Source organism: Amblyraja radiata, chromosome 6 (assembly GCF_010909765.2).
Source record: "Amblyraja radiata isolate CabotCenter1 chromosome 6, sAmbRad1.1.pri, whole genome shotgun sequence".
In the NCBI taxonomy this organism is placed as follows: domain Eukaryota; kingdom Metazoa; phylum Chordata; class Chondrichthyes; order Rajiformes; family Rajidae; genus Amblyraja; species Amblyraja radiata.
This window is the reverse complement of record NC_045961.1, coordinates 43,019,731-43,039,746: the sequence shown is the minus strand read 5'-3', so window position 1 is coordinate 43,039,746 and position 20,016 is coordinate 43,019,731. Positions and strand designations below refer to the sequence as shown.

At 43.2% G+C, this 20,016-nt stretch overlaps 1 protein-coding gene across 1 annotated transcript in view; it reads right to left on the bottom strand.

Moving 5' to 3' along the window:
* The window catches only part of LOC116974302 (high-affinity choline transporter 1-like), a 57,801-nt gene that overhangs the window by 13,553 nt on the left and 24,232 nt on the right, over nucleotides 1-20,016 (bottom strand). Inside the window, exon 6 of the mRNA XM_033022627.1 lies at nucleotides 2,465-2,618. Within this exon, the coding sequence (XP_032878518.1) occupies nucleotides 2,465-2,618 (154 nt within the window). The remainder of the gene's footprint in view (nucleotides 1-2,464; nucleotides 2,619-20,016) is intronic.

Here is a 20,016-nt window from a genome sequence, read left to right as displayed (position 1 = left end):
CTTCAAGCAGGGTGCAAGGCTACCGAATTCAAGTGCAGTTTCCGACCACTTCAAGCAGGGTGCAAGGCCACCGAATTCAAGTGCAGTTTCTGACCACTTTAAGCAGGCTGCAAGGCCACCGAATTCAAGTGCAGTTTCACACCACTTCAAGCAGGGTGTAGGGCCACCAAACTCAAGTGCAGTTTCCTGCCATTTCTAGCAGGGTGCAATGCCACCAAATTCAAGTGCAGTTTCATACCACTTCAAGCAGGGTGCAAGACAACCAAATTCATGTGCAGTTTCATACCATTTCAAGCAGGGTGCAAGGCCACCACATTTAAATGCAGTTTCATACCATTTCAAGCAGGGTGAAACCACCATAAAACCACTATAAAACCACACAAAACACCACATAAACACCACACTCACAGTTCAGTAGACATTCAGTGTGTTCACAGCTCAGACAGTCGTGACCCCTCTCTCCCCCATCTTGCAGAGACTGAGCCACACCCACACTTACGGGTTTTATAATCCCTCCCCCTCCAACTGGAAGGGGCGTGGCCTTCATGGCGTGATTGACAGGAGAGAGATTCTCAACATTTTTTTAAACACTAATAACACTTTTATTTTTCATTGATGAGAAGAATCCTCTGCACCTGATGAGTGACGAGGAACGGAGTAAGATGGCCAAAAATCACAGCCGTAAGTGGTAGCGTTTTATCTAAAATCAAACTTCAGTGCAAAACAACAGCCTTTTTTTTTGCCATGCAGCCTTTCAAAGCAGTCACCACCACCAACAACAACCATTTTGTTTTGCAGTGCAGCCTTTCAAAGCAGTTACCACCACCAACAACAGCCTTTTTTTTGCCATGCAGCCTTTCAAAGCAGTTACCACCACCAACAACAGCCTTTTTTTTTTTGCAGTGCAGCCTTTCAAAGCAGTTACCACCACCAACAATAGCCATTTTCTTTTCGCAATGCAGCCATTTAAAAGCAGTTACCACCACCAACAACAGCCATTTTTTTTGCAGTACACCATTTCAAAGCAACCATATTTTCATTTTCAAACCACATTAAGGGCACTCACATTTGAGTAGACATGTGTTCAGTGTTATTCAGAGCTCAGAGAGACATGACCCTCTCACTTCCTCCATCTTGCAGAGACTGAGTAAGGAACACCCCTTCCAGGTTTTATAGTCCCTCCCCTCTCCCACCAGCAGGGGCAGCAGAGAGAATGGAGATTTTTTTAAAACATTAATATCTATCTGATTTTTCATCTATGGGAAAAATCCTCCAGTCCAGTCCGGCGGAGGGGGGCTCTGAGCAAGGTGGCCAAAAATGACAGCCGTAAGTGGCGGCGTTCTCTCGGAAATCACATTGCAGTGAGTCAAAAGGGGTTAAGATCTTACTATTAGTAATATAGATTTTATAGAAGCCAATTAATCTACAAAATGCACGTCTTTAGAATGTGAACGGAACGGAGCACCCGGAGAAACCCATGCGGTCACAGGGAGAACGTACCGTACAGACAGCACCCATAGTCAGGATCAAACCGGGGTCTGGCGCTGGGAGGCAGCAACTCTACCTCTGTGCCACTCTGCACAATGTCATTTGCGGATAAAATCACGAGAGGCATAAATAGGGTGAATGCACAGAGTCCTTTACCCAGAGTAGGGGAATTTAAAAAAAAAGAGGACATAGGTTTAAGGTGAGAGGAGCAAGATTTAATACAAACCTCAGGGACAACTTTGTCAGTCAGAGGGTGGTGAGTATATGGAACACGCTGCCAAAGGAGGTAGTTGAGGCAGATGCTCTAACAGCATTTAAAAGTCAATGAGACAGGGGGATGGATGGGAAAGATTTAGAAGTATATGGGCCGAACGTGAGCAAATGGGACTTGTTTAGACGGGGAACCCCCTTGGTCAGCATAGACCAAAGGACCTGTTTCTGCGCTGAATGACTTTATAGTTTTATTTCCCAGCTTCAATAATTTAAGGCAAAGAGTCTATCTTTGGTTTAAACTAGCATATGCAGTTCCTTCCTACATAGGTTAGTTCCTACTGGATTTGGCCCATGAAATAAACATAGTTGCACTATTTTGATGTAATTGCAGAGGGCTGCTGGATCTTCAAAACTAAAAGTCATCGTGACAAGTGGATTGGGGTGCAATGGATCCAAAAGTCACTCCCTTACATGTTAGGCTTTCTGAACATGGTGAAATAATTTTAAAATATTTTAAGATGAATTTAACTAAAAATCCCTGAGTTTCATGAAAAAATATTTTTAAAAACATAGACCAGCTTAGTTTAGCTTAGTTTAGAGATACAGCATGGAAACAGGCCCTTTGACCATCGAGCCTGTGCCGTAGTCATTGACTTTATGACTTTAAATTAATGAACGTGTCTATTGATTTTTATAAATGTATATACAACAAATCTAGATGTATATGGCATTAAAAAAGTATACATTAAAAAAATCATATTACCAGTTGATGCTCCTACAGCACCAAAGATTACAGATGGAACCGCTAGTCCTACTGTGCAGATAGAAGCCAAGATGGATATTATTTGTGCTTGTGCAGCAGTGGAAGCAGACAGTACTCTCTGAAAATATGCTTGCCAAGGGATGCCTCCCAAGATCTAGATGTGGAAAAAACAACAGTTTGGGATTAATTTGATATCCTGCTCTTTATTACATTTTTGACTTTTAGTACATACATTTCTCATGCTTGACCAGAGAAATAATTTTAAGAAGGACATAACATTTAAGTAAAGTTCCAACATTTAACTTTGACTCAAAAAGTAACTTTTGGTTGTATTTTAACACATTACATGTTTTTTGTACACCATACAGTGTTACTGTACCCTAAATGAACAATGGCAGATTGAGAAAGTATGTCTTTGGTCTATTTTAGTTTTGGAGATACAGCGTGGAAACAGGCCCTTTGGCCTACTGAGACTGTGCCTACATTCTAGGACAATGTACAAAAGCCAATTAACCTACAAACTCGCATGTCTTTGAAAGGTGTGAGGAAACCAGAGCACCAGGAAAAAAACCCACACGATCACAAGAAAAATATGCAAACTCAATACAGACGACACCCTAGTCAGTATCTAACCTGGGTCTCTGACGCTGTAGCAACAACACTACAGCTGCGCTACTATGACGCCCATCTGCTGTCATCACAGTGAAAATCTAAGCTTGGAGAAGTTCTAGACTGTATAGATTCTTACTGCACAACAATTGCTAATTTCAGACTAACTGAGTCAAAACCAGTAGTTTTGCCACCAAAGAAACAATCTGCCACAACCTACTTCATCTAACTTGATGCACAAAACATGTTCCTTTGGCCCTTATCTTGCTTCCTGTTAAGTGCATTTTTGTTGGTCATCACTATTAATCTGTTAGAATTTCTTAATTTATTCTTTTCTCAGAATTTGGGTGTTGCTGTCATGGAATTATTAACCATCCCTCATTCCCTTTAGAAGATTATGGTGAACTGCCTCCTTGAACACCTACTGTTCTTCTAGTGAAGGTACGTGCACCATGTTGAGTAGAGGATACATCTAGTGATGACGAAGTATCTCCCATATATATATTTATGATTATGTTACAATTGAAATCTAAGTTTTAGTTTTCTCCCCCAAAAAATGATTTTTCTTCTCCATCTCTAGTCCTCACTAATCCATTGATAATTTTAAAGAACTATTTACTCTCCTTTGAACCATCTCTTTTCTGGGCACATGCCTTTCACTCTTTCAGTCACTTCTCACAATGAATAGTTTCTTTTCATCTTTTCCAGTGCTTTTCTATCCTTCTTGTCATATTGTGACTGGAACTGTATTTTAACTGTAAGGAGAGGAGTATTTTTTGCAGTTTACACTATTTCTAGAAAGGAATAGAATAGAATATTTTATTGTCATTCAAACAGCTTGGTTTGAACGGAATTGCATTTTCTACACTCTTACATTACAAAAAAACCCAATGTAATGTAACACAATTAACACAGTTTACATAAACATCCATCACAGTGTATCTCCAACATCTCCTCAATGTGATGGAAGGCAAAGTCTTATCTCTTCCCTTTGTTCTTCTCCCGCGGTCCAGCAGTCCAACTGCAGCGTCGAGGCGAACTGGGGCTCCCGATGTTAAAGCCCCCGGCGGGCGATGGTAAGTCCTGTGGCCGTTTAAGCCACGCCGGGCGATGTTAGGCCCCGCTCCGAGTCCTTTAAACCCCACAATTCCAGCGGGAGATGTTGCCATTGCGGGAGCTCCGAAAAGCGGTCTCCCACCAGTGACCTGCGAGCTCCTGATGTTCCTGTCCACCGGGCCTGCGGCCGGAGCCTCCGAAGCTCCGAAGTCGGCTCGCAGCCGCACGCCACCACAGCTCCTCCCGCTCCGAAGACGCCCAGCTCCGTGATAGCGAGTCCGCAGGCCCCGCGACTAGAGCTCTCAGGTTGGTCCCGGCCAGAGGCCGCCGCCGGCTCCACAATGTTAGGCCCAACGACACCGGAGACCCGACAGGGAAAAAGTCAGGTCCCCGAACAGGGACGAGATTAACGGTTTCCCCCACCCACCCCACCCCGCACATAAACACAGCTAAAGAAAAATAATAAAAACTAGAGCCAAGACATACATTTTTTTTTTTTTTTGTTTTTTTTTTTTGTTTGTTTATTTTATTAGAAGTTAATAAAATACAAAACAAAACAATACAGTGGCACCTAATTTTAGGTGCCAACTATGTCATACCGTAATCCATTCTATGTACAACCTCTAGTTTTATGTTATGAGTAGGCAAGACAAGAAAAAGAAAACAATAGAAAGGGGAAAGAGTGGAAAAATAGATGGTAGAGAGTAGAAAAATGTGAAGTGTGGATATAAAAAATAAAAATAAAAAAATAAAATAAAAAAGAAAAGGTGGAAAGTAGAAATAGAAGAAAAGGCCCCTTAAAAGAGAATTTTTCAAATCTATATTCGGAGATGTAGATCTATCCACGTCATGAACTGAAATCAGCAATCCTTATGGTACCGCTGCATCACATGATTCCAAAAAGTCGATGAAAGGAGACCAACTCCTTAAGAATTGGTCATATTTATCTATTAGTCGGAGTCTCATTTCTTCAAGGCGTGCTATGTCCATCATATTCCTAATCCACATTTTAACAGTTGGTATGGTTGTATTTTTCCAAAATTTAAGTATCAATTTCTTTCCAATTATTAACCCATAATTAAAAAAAACATTTTGGTCCTTATTTAAATTGGTATCTTCTCCTATTATTCCAAATATAATCCAATCCATTTTGGGTTCTATTCTTGACTTGAAGAGCTTTGTAAATATATCAAATATATCACTCCAAAATGTATTCAACTTTGTACATCCTACAAATGAATGTGTTATATTAGCGTTTTGAAACAAACATTTATCGCATCTGGGAGAGACGTTTGGATAAAATTTATTCAACCTCGTTTTTGAATAATATAGTCTATGTAATAATTTGAATTGAATTAAATTATGTCTTGTATTAATAGAACAGTTATGTGTATTCATCAAATACTTTTCCCATCTATCCTTCGAGATCTTTATCATTAGCTCATGTTCCCAATCTTCTCTTAGTGCTTCTGTTGAGGGTGATTCTCTATCTAATATATTATTATAAAAGTATGAGATTAATTTTTGTGAATCAGCCTTAATATTCATTGCTTCTTCTAAAGGGTCTAAAAATATAGTTTGAAATCTATGTATATATTTCTTCATAAAGTCACATACCTGTATATATTTAAAATATTGATTATCCTTCAATTTAAATTTTAATTTTAATTGTTGAAATGATAACAGTTTGCCCAATTCATACATATCCCCTACTTTCCTAATCCCCAGTCTATCCCATTGCAAGACATACATTTAACGGGACAAAAATAAAAAAAAGACAGACAGACTGTAGTCGAACCGCTGCCGATAGGCTCCTCCACACCACACCTGGATAGAAACTAACTTGAAAACACTGCAGTCTGAATAAGAGTCCTGACCTGAAATGTCACCTATTCATGTCCTTCAGAGATGCTGCCTGACCCGCTAGGTTATTCCAGCACTTTGCTTTTTTTTTTGTGGAAACTAACCTATCATCGTATAATAGAAAAGATGCAAAGTGTTGGAGTAACTCAGCGGGTCAGGCAGCTTCACTGGAGAACATGATCGGGTGATGTTCCAGCTCGGGACCTTTCTTCAAACCCTTCTCAAGGTTCAAGGTTTAAAGGTCAAGGTCAGTTTATTGTCACATGTACCAATTAAGGTACAGTGAAATTTGAGTTACCATCTAGCCATACTAAGTGAAAAGCAACAAGACACACAACCACATAAAAGTTAACATGAACATCCATCACAGTGGATTCCACATTCCCCACTGTGATGGAAGGCAATAAAGTTCAAACTTCTTCTTCTTGTTCATCCGAGGTCGGGGCAGTCAAACTATCCGCAGTCGGGATGATCAAAGCCCCCGCAGCCGATGATCGAATACTGTTATATAATATGAATTGAGAGGCACTTTCTATACCAAATATTGAATAGGGTAAAGAATGGCAGGCTGCAATTGGAGAAGCCCAGCCCTCTCAAGAGGGTTAGAGAAGTGCAGAGATTAGCGAAACCCTGAAAAGATGTGAATACAATGAACAGAATTTTAAGCTGGGATAGGGTTAGACTGAAAAGCTTGCAATTAACAGGGGCAAATCTGAGGTGCAGATCATGGCACTAAGGTAAAAATTAACGCTGTGCGTGAAAGGCAAGTCATTGTCGGAGAGGAAGGCAGAACAAGATGACAGCCTAATCCAGGACCAGTTATATTGGAAATCTTGGGAGTGAAGACAAAGCACAAGAATCCTTCCACTCGTGCATCAGGCAGGTGGGGGTGTTTGTTAGAGAATAACATGGTTAAGTCCATGTTGAGAATAAAAATAAAGTCATAAGTGAACCCAAGAGGGAATCCTTTTAGTGGAAACAGTTTCACATATTTGGTTGACACTGGCAATCTTACTTGTATGCTTCAGGACTATCCATGTCACATTTAATAATAATAGGGAAGTTGCAAAATTACTTCAAACCACCATCTTTGGGTATTGTGGAGAGTTATAAATTGTAATCTACAGATGGATGACATGTCAATTGTTCTTGAAAAATTGCCACAACATTGCAACTTTGGCCTGCTTTTAGATTGCATAATGTAATTTATGTAAGACCAAATCACAAGCACAACCAGTCCGTGTTACAAGGCATTCTAGATCTAAACATCAAACTGGCAAGGAAGATAGCTACATCTATTGGAATGGCCTTTAAAATCACAAAGGGATTCCAGCCAGCACAGAACATTATGTCCCCGAAGTACACTGATCGATAGCAGTTGTTCTGACATTGCTTCCAGTCACATAAGCCTTAAAGGCATGTGATATTTTTATCAGGAACAATTGTGCTGTCACCAGTATCTTTCTTTACTTTTAGACTTTAGACATAAAGTGCGGAAATAAGACCTTGGGCTACCGCGTCTGGCCAAGCAGCAATAACCCCAGACAATAGTTTTAGTTTTGTTTTTTTAATTTTAGTTTTGTTTATTGTCCCGTGTCCTGAGGTACAGTGAAAAACTTTTGTTGCTTGTTAACTAGTCAGCATTAAGAGTATCCATGATTACAATCGAGCCATCTGCAGTGTACAGATACACGATAAAGGGAATAACGTTTGGTGCAAGGTAAAGTCCAGTAAAGTTCAATTAAAGATAGTCCAACGATCTCCAGCGAGGTAGATAGTAACTAGCACTATCCTACACACTAGGGGCAATTTTCAATCTTTACCGGAGGCAATTCACCTACAAACCTACATGTCTTTAGAGTGTGGGAAGAAACCGGAGTACCTGGGAAAACCCACGCGGTCACAGGGAGAACGTACCAACTCCGTACAGACAGCACTCGTAGTCAAGATTGAACCCGAGTCTCTGGCGCACAGGCAGCAATTCACCACTGCACCACTGCGCTACCTCTGCCCTCGAACTACAGATTACAACTTTAAACTCTCCACAATGCCCAACGCTGCTCCCTTTTCAATGGCAATAATTTAGCAAAAGTGAGCTAATCAGAGCAGCAGGATATTCAATTGAAGAAAGCGAGGCACCATAGCCCCTATTTGCAGTGGCAAAATGTTCATAGCAAGACGAGAGGTGGCAGCGAAATAGTGCTCCACACAGGTGGAGAGCTAGGGAAAAAATATTTATATAACACAACTGAATGATGAGCAACGCAAGGTGCACAGAAAAGTACACATACACCTTCATAGAGACCAAGACCAGAAATGTCCACATCATACTTCCATGACCCAGATTAAATTGATATTGCGGCAGCAATATACTAATCAATTATGGGAAGAGATTATATAGTACATTGTCATTATTAAGAAGCAGATGAATACGTATTCTGCTGCAATGCCGAGACTATTAGGACAAATTAAGGTGCAGTAATCTAGAGAGTTGTAGAGTCATACAGCACGGAAACAGGACTTTCGGCCCAACTCATCCACGCCTACATAGGTGCCCCATCCAAGCTTGTCCCACATCTCCCATGTCCCTCTAAAGCTCGATTATGGGCAAACATTGGGTCTTCTGGTAATAGCGGCTGATTATATGAATGAATCAACCCTGCTCGGAAGAGTTTGTATGAAAGTGTTGAGGATGGAATAAATCAATGTATTTGACTTAAATAAACCATGACCACGTTTAAAACAAAATCTGAAACAATATGAGGAGATATTCAAGCATTCATACATGGCCACTAAAGTTTAGTTTAGTTTACTATCACATGCACCAATGTACAGTGACAAGCTTTTTTTGTTGCATGCTACCCAGTCAGCGGAAAAATTATATATGATTACAATCAAGCCACCCAAAGTATACAGATACAGGATAAAGGGAATAATGTTTAGTGCAAGACAAAGTCCAGGAAAGTCTGATTATTGATAATCTGAGGGTCTCCAATGAGGTAGATGGGAGGTCAGGAACGCTCTCATGGTTGGTGATAGGATGGTTCAGTTCTTGGTTCTTGGTTTCTTGGTCCTCCCAAATATTCCAAATGGAATTTAAACTGGAGGTGGTGGAGTTGCCTGATAACTGTTGGGAAGAAACTGTCCCTGAATCTGGAGTTATGCATTTTCACATTTTTGTACCTCTTGCCTGATGGGAGAGGGAAGAAGAGGGAGTGTCCGTGGTGAGACTGATCCTTGATTATGTTGGTGGCCTTGCTGAGGCTGCGTGAAATGTGGTGAATAGAGGCAATGGACACTAAAGTGGATGAGTAAGAAAGGGGAAGTAGTAGGAGTGGGTCAGGAATAGGCCACTTGACTTCTGATGCCTGTCCCACCAAACGATGTGATTATGGCTGATAGAAACAAAATGCGGGTCAGGCAGCATCTCTGGAGAAAAGGAATAGGAGGTGTTTTGGGTTGAGACCCGTCTTCAGACGCTTTCTGAAGTGGTCTAAAGGTGCCAGTTATTGTCATTATTTAGAAGCAGATTAATACGTATTCTGCAGCAATGCTGAGACTATTAGGACAAATTAAGGTGCAGTAATCTAAAGAGTCGTAGAGTCATACAGCACGGAAACAGGACCTTCGGCCCAACTCATTCATGCCTACCAAGGTGCCCCATCCAAGCTTGTCCCATTTGCCCACATCTGTCCCATATCCCTCTAAACCTTGATTATGGATAAACATTGGGTCTTCTGGTAATAGCGGCTGATTATATTTTTCCCCATACTATACTACAGTATTTGAATAGAATATACTCTTCCACATTCTATACTAGACATACTCGAGGTCACATCCTCAGAAATAAAGAAAGTTATTTTAGGAAGGAGATGAGGAGAAATTTGTTTAGTTAGAGGGTGATGAATCTGTGGAATTCTTTGCCACAGAAGGCTGTGGAGGTCAAGTCAGTGGATATTGTTAAGGCAGAGATAGATAGATTCTTGATTGGTACAGGTGTCAGGGATTATGGGGAGAAGGCAGGAGAATGTTGGAGAAGGTTGGAGACTCCACTGTGAGAGGTACGGACTGGGGTTTCTGCGGCAACAGACGGGATTCGAGGATGGTGTGCTGCCTCCCGGGTGCCAGGATCCAGGATGTCATGGACAGAGTGCAGAAAATCTTCAAGGACGAAGGTGTACAGCCGGAAGTTGTAGTGCATGTTGGCACAAACGATGTCGGAAAGAAGGGGATGAATATTCTGAAGCGTGACTTTAGAGAGCTCAGAAACGTGCTGAAAAGCAGGACCTCCAGGGTTGTTATCTCCGGTTTGCTTCCAGTTCCACGTGCTGGCGAGAGCAGGAACAGAGAGATACAGGACCTGAATGTTTGGCTGGGGAACTGGTGCAGGGGACAGGGATTTAGATTCTTAGATCACTGGGATCTGTTTTGGAGTAAGGGGGAACTGTACAAAAGGGACGAATTGCACCTTAACTGGTGGGGGACCGGCATTCTGGCAGGCAGGTTTGCCACTGCTACACGGGTGGTTTTAAATTAAATAAGGGGGGAGAGGGGGGGGGGGGGGGGGGGTGTCAAATGGGATAGTCAAGGACGGAATTAAAGGGAAAGGGAGTAAAGGGATAGTTAATGACCCCAGAATTAACGGGAAAGAAAGCTCACAAAGGGATAGGAGAGTGTGGCCAAGTGTAGTAGGGATCGATGTGAATGGTGAGATGCGTAAGGAATTAAAAGTATTGTATATGAATGCGCGAAGTATAAGAAGTAAAGTAGATGAGGCTCAGATAGAGGTTGGTAGATATGACATTGTGGGGATTACCGAGACGTGGCTGCAGGAGGATCAGGTCTGGGAACTTAATATTTAGGGTTATACATCTTATAGAAAGGACAGGCAGGTGGGCAGAGGATGGGGGGGGTTGCTCTCCTGGGGAGGAATTAAATTCAGTCCCTTGCGAGGGAAGACATAGAGACTGACGAGGTAGAGTCACTGGGGATTGAGTTGAGGAATTGCAAAGGCAAGAAGACACTAATTGGTGTTATCTACAGACCCCCAAATAGTAGCCTGGATGTAGGGTGTAAGTTGCAGCAGGAGTTAAAACTGGCATGTAACAAGGATAATGCCACTATGGTGATGGGGGATTTCAATATGCAGGTAGACTGGGAAAATCAGGTTGGTTCAGGACCCCAAGAAAGAGAGTTTATAGAATGCCTCCGAGATGGATTCTTAGAGCAGCTTGTAATGGAGCCGACCAGAGAAAAGGCAATTCTGGATTTAGTGTTGTCCAATGAAATAAATTTGGTAAGAGAACTCGAGGTAAAGGAACCACTTGGAGGTAGTGATCATAATATAATTAGTTTTAATCTGCAATTTGAGAAGGAGAAGGTTAAATCGGTTAAATCGGAAGTGGCAATGATGCAGCTGAACAAAGGGGATTATGAAGGCATGAGAGAGGAGCTGGCCAAGGTAGACTGGAAAGGGATACTAGCAGGAATGACGGTGGAACAGCAATGGCAGGAATTTCTGGGCACAATCCAGAAGACACAGGATCATTTCATTCCAAAAAAGAAGAAAGGTTCTAAGGGGAGTAGGAGGTAACCGTGGCTGACAAGAGAAGTTAGGGATAGAATAAAACTAAAAGAAAAGATGTATAACACAGCAAAGAGTATGGCAGGCAGTGGCGAGTGGAGTGCCGCAAGGCTCGGTGTTGGGGCCGTAACTGTTTACCATATATATTAATGATTTGGAAGAGGGAATTAGGAGCAACACTAGCAAGTTTGCGGATGACACAAAGCTGGGTGGCAGTGTGAACTGTGAAGAGGATGTTAGGAGGTTGCAGGGTGACCTGGACAGGTTGAGTGAGTGGGCAGGTGCGTGGCAGATGCAGTATAATATAGATAAATGTGAGGTTATCCACTTTGGCAGCAAAACCAAGGGGGCAGATTATTTTCTCAATGGGGTTAGGTTAGGTAAGGGGGAGGTGCAGTGAGACCTGGGCGTCCTTGTACACCAGTCACTGAAAGTTGGCGTGCAGGTACAGCAGGCAGTGAAAAAAGCTAATGGAATGTTGGCCTTCATAACAAGAGGATTTCAGTATAGGAGTAGAGAGGTTCTTCTGCAGTTGTATAGGACACTGGTAAGACCACATCTGGAGTATTGCGTACAGTTTTGGTCTCCTAATTTGAGGAAGGACATCCTTGTGATTGAGGCAGTGCACCATAGGTTCACAAGATTGATCCCTGGGATGGCGGGACTGTCATATGAGGAAAGATTGAAAAGACTGGGCTTGTATTCACTGGAGTTTAGAAGGATGAGGGGGTATCTTATAGAAACATATAAAATTATATGGAATTTATGGAATTCCCTGCTACGGAGGGCAGTGGAGGCCAAATCACTGGATGGATTTAAGAGACAGTTAGATAGAGCTCTAGGTGCTAGTGGAATCAAGGGATATGGGGAGAAGGCAGGCACGGGTTATTGATTGGGGACGATCAGTCCTGATCACAATGAATGGTGGTGCTGGCTTGAAGAGCCGAATGGTCTCCTCCTGCACCTATTTTCTATGTTTCTATGTTTCTAATGGATGAGAGCTAGCTCAGTCATGATTGAATGGCGAAGTCGACTTGATGGGCCGAATGGCCTAATTCTACTCCTATCACGTGACCGTTTGACCTTATTTTAAATGAAGCTAATGGGATGTTGCAATAATTTGGAAGTTTCTGAATGGAACAAATTTTTAAATTCCACATTAGTTAATTGTCTGAATTTAAGTTCCCCAACAAGTGTTGCCGGCCTGGATCATTAGTTCAGCCTCTGCATTATTATTCCAGTAACGTAACCATGTCTACATGAAATATACATAGCCAGTAATTACCCGATAGGTTACCATTGACTATAATGAAAAACAGTTTCATACTTAACTGTTCATTTGCAGTTTACCTCTTTATATCTTGTTGAGAAATGTAGAACAATTGAGTCATTTGGAAATTAAATTATTTTACTGATGAAATAAAATTGGTTCCTAAAATAAGTATTAATAAAATATTCTTAAATCTTGGAACATAATTTAAACAATTATGCGGCAAACAGTGGTACAGCTGGAAGAGCTGCTGACTCACAGTGCCAAAGAATCAAGTTCGATTCTGACCTTAGGTGCTGTCTGTGTGGATTTACAAGTTTACCCCAAAGATGTGCGGGTTTGTTGAGATTGGCTTCCCTAAAATTGTCCATAGAGTGCAGGATGATAAAGTGTAATAGAACTAATGTGAATGGGTGATTGATACTCAGCATGGACAAGTTGGGCTGAAGGGTCTGTTTACATGCTGTAAACATAGAAACATAGAAAATAGGTGCAGGAGGAGGCCATTCGGCCCTTCGAGCCAGCACCGCCATTCATTGAGATCATGGCTGATCGTCCCCTATCAATAACCCGTGCCTGCCTTCTCCCCATATTCCTTGACTCCACTAGCCCCTAGAGCTCTATCTAACTCTCTCTTAATTCCATCCAGTGATTTGGCCTCCACTACCCTCTGTAGCAGGGAATTCCATAAATTCACAACTCTCTGGGTGAAAAAGTTTTTTCTCACCTCAGTCTTAACTGACCTCCCCTTTATTCTAAGACTGTGGCCCCTGGTTCTGGACTCACCCAACATTCTGGTGGGCGGCGCGACTCTAGTCAGCAGCGGCCTCTGTAGTCCGTCTGTGTTTTTTTTATTTTTTGTCTCGTTTTTATGTAGTTTTTGTTATTTTTTTTGTTGGGGTATGTGTGTGTGGGGGGTGGGGGTGGGGTGGGGGGAGGGGGTAACTTTAAAATCTTTCCCCTGCACGGGAGACCCGACCTTTTCTTTGTTGGGTCTCCGTTGTCGTTGGGGCTGCAACGTGGAGCGGCCTCCAACAGGAACGACCTGGGGTTCCAGTTGCGGAGCTGCCGACTACTCACCTCACCGTCGCGGAGCTGGCCGAGTCCGGAGCGGGTGGAGCGGTGGTGGAGCGCTGCTGCGGCCCGACCCCCGGAGTTTCGGAGGCTGCAACTGCGGGTCTGGCGGACGGCGGCACCGGGAGCCCGCAGGTCCCTGCTGGGAGACCGCTTTTCGGGGCTTCCGCAACGGCGACTTCTCCCGCCCGAGTTACGGGGTTGAAGATTACCTGAGCGGGGCCTTACAGCACCGCCCCGCGCGGCTTGGAATGGCCGTGGGACTTTGCGAGCGAGCGCACGCCGGGGGCTCCAACAACAAGACCCGGTGTGCGACCTTGCATCACCCGGCGTGGCTTTAATGGCCGCGGGACAATCGCCATCGCCAGCCGGGGGCTTTGACTTTGACTCTGACATCGGGGGGGGGGGGGGTGGAGTGCAGTGGAAAGATAAGTATTTTTGCCTTCCATCACAGCGAGGTGATGGATGTTTGTGTAAATTGTGTTGTGTCTCGGGTCTTTTGTTTGGTAATGTATGGCTGCAGAAACGTCATTTCGTTAGGACCTCAAGGGGTCCAAATAACAAATAAATTGTATTGTATTGTATTGTATTGGGAAAATTTTTCCTGCATCTAGTTGTCCAGTCCTTTTATAATTTTATATGTTTCTATAAGATCCCCCTCATCCTTCTAAACTCCAGTGAATACAAGCTAAACTAGCAATATCGCTAAACTAAACTCTAACACATTAAATAAAATAAATACCGAGCCTGCTGTTCTGATTTGTGCTCAGGCAGCATATCTGGATAGGTGATATTTCGGGTTGAGGCCCTTCTTCAGACTGGATAGTTGACCTTTTGGATTGAGACCCTTCTTTGACCCAAAACATCACTTATCCAGGTTCTCCAGAGATACTGCCTGACCTGTTTAGTTTACTCCAGCACATTGTGTCCATTTGTAGATTAATTGGCCACTGTAAATCTCCCCCTAATGCATAATTGTGCGGTAAAATTTGGCCGGTTGGGGAGGGATGAGGGTGGGATATGGAGAGAATAAAGATGGGATTAGTGTAGGATTATTAAAAATGGTTATTTGATTTGCTGCATGGATTCAGTAGATCTGTTTATATGCTGGATGACTCTATGACTCGAGATAACATTAGTAGCCCAGTTTTTATGGGAATAAGGCCCACGGTTGGTTGTAGGCAGTTGTTTCCCCCGTAGAAGTTAGAGGTTATTGTGGTTAATTGTGGCAGTAATGTTACCAATCCCATCCACTACTTTCCTACATAAACAAATTTCTCAAGTGAGAACCAGATCCATATTGTTGTTTTAACCATTCAAAATGGGTCTGTGAAGGTGGGAGATAGTGTTAGCACCACAGCCAGGAGTTAGTATCTATGTCTGGTCGACAGGAAAATTGAGGGGAGGAGGAATTTAGTGTAAAACTTAGCGAATGCTTGCTCTTGTTCAGTTTTTTAAATATACATGCACCAATTTCGCACCTGTTCACAAAATCTACCTTATTATGTCATTCAGAAACTGTGGGTAATGCACCACAGACCAGTCAATATCTGTAAGAGAAAGATAGGTTAGCATTTTGGAGTTTACGTATGAACCATTAACTCATCTTACAGATTATGACTGACCTGTCGTGGATTTATGCTCTTTATTTTACCTCTGAACCATTGTGTTATAATTTTAGTGTAGAGGTTTTGCAAACCATAAGCTTTAAGGGCATTGCCTTCAAACTCTGGAGTAAATGAGATAAGGAGATCTGGGATTGAGGATCTCTCATCTGCAAATTCAGAGAATGGGCAGAGGGGGGGGGGGGGAGGAGAGAGGGAGGCAGGGGGAGAAGGGGAAAGGGAGAGAGGAAATGGGGAGAAGGCGGCGGGAGAGAAGGGGAGGAAGGAAGCGGCAGAGGAGGGAAAAACAGAGAGAGAGGAGAAGGAGATGAAGGGAAGGAGGAACAGAGAGAAAAATATTGAATTTTGAAGCTGGAAGAAGTTGGAATGGGAAGATAATGAACTATTAACTTACTATTTTGTTTCAAGGTTTTCCTAGTGTCTGCTCATGACTGAAGTGGCTGCCTTGTGGTAAACACATGTTATGTGGGGAAATCAAATAAAATTTGAGCCATTGGATTGCATCTACAAACAGACCTGTGCCCTCTGGTTATAGGCACCTCTGCTAAGGGGAGGACGTCTTATTATGCTCCTCATAAATTTGTGTTGCTAAACTAGCTCCTGCATAATGCCTTGTTGACCACTTTATCCAGCTTGCTGCTGTGATCAGAGATCATCTGTAATCAGTACTTCCTAGGGTATCATCTTTCATTCTCTATACCTTAGTACTATTAATCCTTCCAAAATACATCAATTTATATTTTGCAATTTATGTCTCAGCTGCTCATCTTATCAACTCATCAATATTGTTCAGTAGCCAAAGACTACCTCGTTTATTCTCAGCCGTGACATAAGTATTCAAACTTGCACTACTATCAACTTGTTTGTTTCTAATTATGTTTTTGCGTTAATGTCTTGTTTTTTGCACAGTCTTGTTCCTTTAACAATTTTATGTGTAATTCATGTATAATCTATGTATAATTTGTGTTTGTGTGGTTGTTTGAGTCTATGTGGCTGCGATGCTGCTGTAAGCAATATTTTGCATTGTACCTGCACTTTACTCAATTACTCAAACCTCACGTCAAACCTTGGCGTGATATTTGCCTCAGCATTGAAATTTGACAAACAAGTCAATGCCGTGGTAAAAGCTAGCTTCTTCCAGCTTTGGACAATAGCTAAAATAAAACAATTCCTCCAGTTTGACGACCTTGAAAAGATAATCCACACAAGAGGGAGTTAGATGTGGCCCTTGTGGCTAAAGGGATCAGGGGGTATGGAGAGAAGGCAGGTACGGGATACTGAGTTGGATGATCAGCCATGATCATATTGAATGGCGGTGCAGGCTCGAATGGCCTACTCCTGCTCCTGCACCTAATTTCTATGTTTCTATGTTATCTCCTCCTGCCTTGATTACTGCAACTCCCTTTACACTGGCATCAGCCAATCATCCCTGTCCTGACTGCAACTGGTCCAAAACGCCGCAGCGAGACTCCTGACGGGCACCCGAAAAAGGGACCACATCACCCCGATCCTGGCCTCTCTCCACTGGCTCCCTGTGTGGTTCCGAATAAATTTCAAGATCGTTCTTTATGTATACAAAGCCCTCAATGGGCTTGCCCCCACCTACATCAAAAGTCTGCTTACCCACCACACCACCTCCAGGTCCCTCAGATCGGCCGACTTGGGGTTACTGAACATCCCGCGGTCTCGGCATAAGCTCAGGGGCGACCGCGTCTTTGCGGTTGCAGCTCCTAGACTGTGGAACAGCATCCCCCTTCCCATCAGAACTGCCCCCTCCATCGACTCCTTTAAGTCGAGACTTAAAACTCATCTTTACTCTCAAGCCTTTCTTGACGTCCTCTGAGGTGGGCTATATGTATGTATTTATGTATGTACTTAATCTATGAAGCAATGTTGTATAACGTTAGTACCTCCACCAATGTAAAGCACTTTTGCCAATGAGAGTTGTTTTTTTAATGTGCTATAGAAATAAAAGTGACTTGACTTGACTTGACTTGACCATACACATGCATATGACAATAAACATGAGCTTAAACTCATTAATAATGCCTTCCAGATTGTTATGTATATAACAAGGCTCCACCACAGATCCATGCAGTATGTGGAGACACATGAAACTGCAATGCTGGACTCTACAGAAAAACACAAAGTGCAGGGGGAGTTCAAAGGATCAGTGGAGGGAGCGGACAGATGGTGTTTCAGCTTAGGACCTTTCTTCAGACCAGTATTTTACTGGTCAAAGGCTTCCAAATGCAGTGGTCAATGAAAAGAAAACAAGAACAAGAGCACCATTGACCTAAGCAATGCTGCAGTGCAAATGAAGGTGGGGGAATAAAGAATAGACCAGCATCTAATGCCTGGATAGGCCTTGCAGACAGAGCGCAGGTGTGGGCAAATCAGGGGCTAGTCTGATGAGGAGCTCATATACTAACACCAAATTTGGTAGACCATACTGAACCTTTGCTCACCTGGAAGTGTTGTTTTGATCCCAGGATGGTGGTGAAGAGGATGGTGAGGGGACAGGGGATGGTGAGGGGGGCGGTGGTGCAACAGGTAGAACTGCGGCCTTACAGCGCCAGAGACTCGGTTTCAATCCGAACTATGGGTGCTGTCTGTGTGGAGTTTGTACGTTCTCCTGGTGACCGCGTGGGTTCTTTCTGGTGCTCCACTTTCCTCCCACACTCCAAAGCATGCAGATTTATAGGTTAATTGGCTTCGGTGAAATTGCTAATGTACGGGGATCGCTTGTTGGCATGGATTTATTGGGCCGAAGGGCCTGTTTCTACGCTGTATATTTTAAACTGTGCTAGTCCTCCTTCGGTTGTGGTGGATTGTGCCAGGGGTTAGGGTGGAATGAGAGGGGAGGGATGGTGCTACCTAGATTCATAGATTCATAGAGTTACATAACACAGAAACAGGCCCTTAAAGAAAATGCAATGATGGCGCAGCTGGTGCTGCCTGTGTGGAGTTCGCACATTCCCTCAGTGACCTTTGTTTTTCTCCCACTTCTCAAAGACATGCTGGTTTGTAGGTTAATTGGCCTCTGTAAATTGCTCCCCTGGTGTATGGAGTGAATGAGAAAGTGGATAACATAGAACTAGTGTGAACGGGTAATCGATGGTCTGCATGGACTCGGTGGGCCCAAGGGCCATATTCCACGCTGTATCTCTAAACTAAACTAAACTAAACTAAACTTTATCTGAAGAAGGGTTTCGGCCCGAAACGTTGCCTATTTCCTTCGCTCCATAGATGCTGCTGCAGCCGCTGAGTTTCTCCAGCATTTTTGGGTACCTTAAACTTTATGAAAGATGTGCATACTGCTGTTAGATGTCCCTGACAACCACAATGCCTGAATACATTAGTGAAAAATAGTTGAATTTGGTCAAGTTTGGTTCGTAAATTAAAATGGAGATTTGCTGAAAGAACAGAAAACAGACATCTTTCAAGTTGAATTTTTCCCAGCAGAAAAAAAGTATGGGAAAATTGTAGAAGCTCGGTTTATACTAATCATTGAAACAATGTATAAACAATGTATTAACATAGAGATGTATTGTTTGGGCACAGCGCCATATTAGATATCTGTCTGAACAGCCTGTCCCATCTAAGGACAATGTAGTGGCTCTCATCCAAGTCTTACAAGCTTTTTTTAGTTCACAGACGGATGCCCATTCTGGAAATAAAATGGAGTCAGTTGTCCTCCCAGAATGGGCAGCTGTATTGAAGCTGAGCCAAGATTTGAGATTAAGGCTGACATTGCAAAAATTACCAATAACTTGTTATTGGTTTAAATTATATATGGGTCCAGCCGCCCTTGTTTCCCTTAAGGGCCTGTCCCACTTACGTGTCCGTGGCACGCAAATTACGCGACCTCGTGTTACGCGACCCCAGCAATGGGTGATGTTTCGGGTTGAGACTCTTCTTCAGTCTGAAAGAAGGATCTTGACCCAAAACATCACCCATTGCTTCTCTCCAGATATGCTGCCGGTCCCGCTGAGTTACTCCATCATTTTGTGTCTATCTTCAATTTTCTTGGTCCCGCTCTGGGAATAGTCGTGGGGGCGGATCCGGACCGCAACGGCCGTGAGCCGCAGGCCGAGCTCGGCGATCGTTTGCCTGCTTCTGCTGCTGTTAGAGGTGAGACGTTGCGTCGCGCCAGGGTCTTGGGCCTGTCCCACTTTGGCCGTCCCACTTTCCACGACAGGCAGTTGGCGCGCGAAGATTTTGTTCGCTACAAAAATTTTGGAGCCCCGCGCAATGTTGTGCACAACTACATACCCCTCCGCGCTTCTCAGTGGGACCGGCCCCGCACGGCCATACGATGCCTGTGCGCCTCAACGCAATCACGAGGTCGCGTAATTTGCGTGCCAAGGACACGTAAGTGGGTCAGGCCCTTTAGACTACGGATCTTTCAGTCAGATTTAGGTGTGTTTATTGATAAGAAATAAGTCTAATTGTACTAACTTTTCTTTGT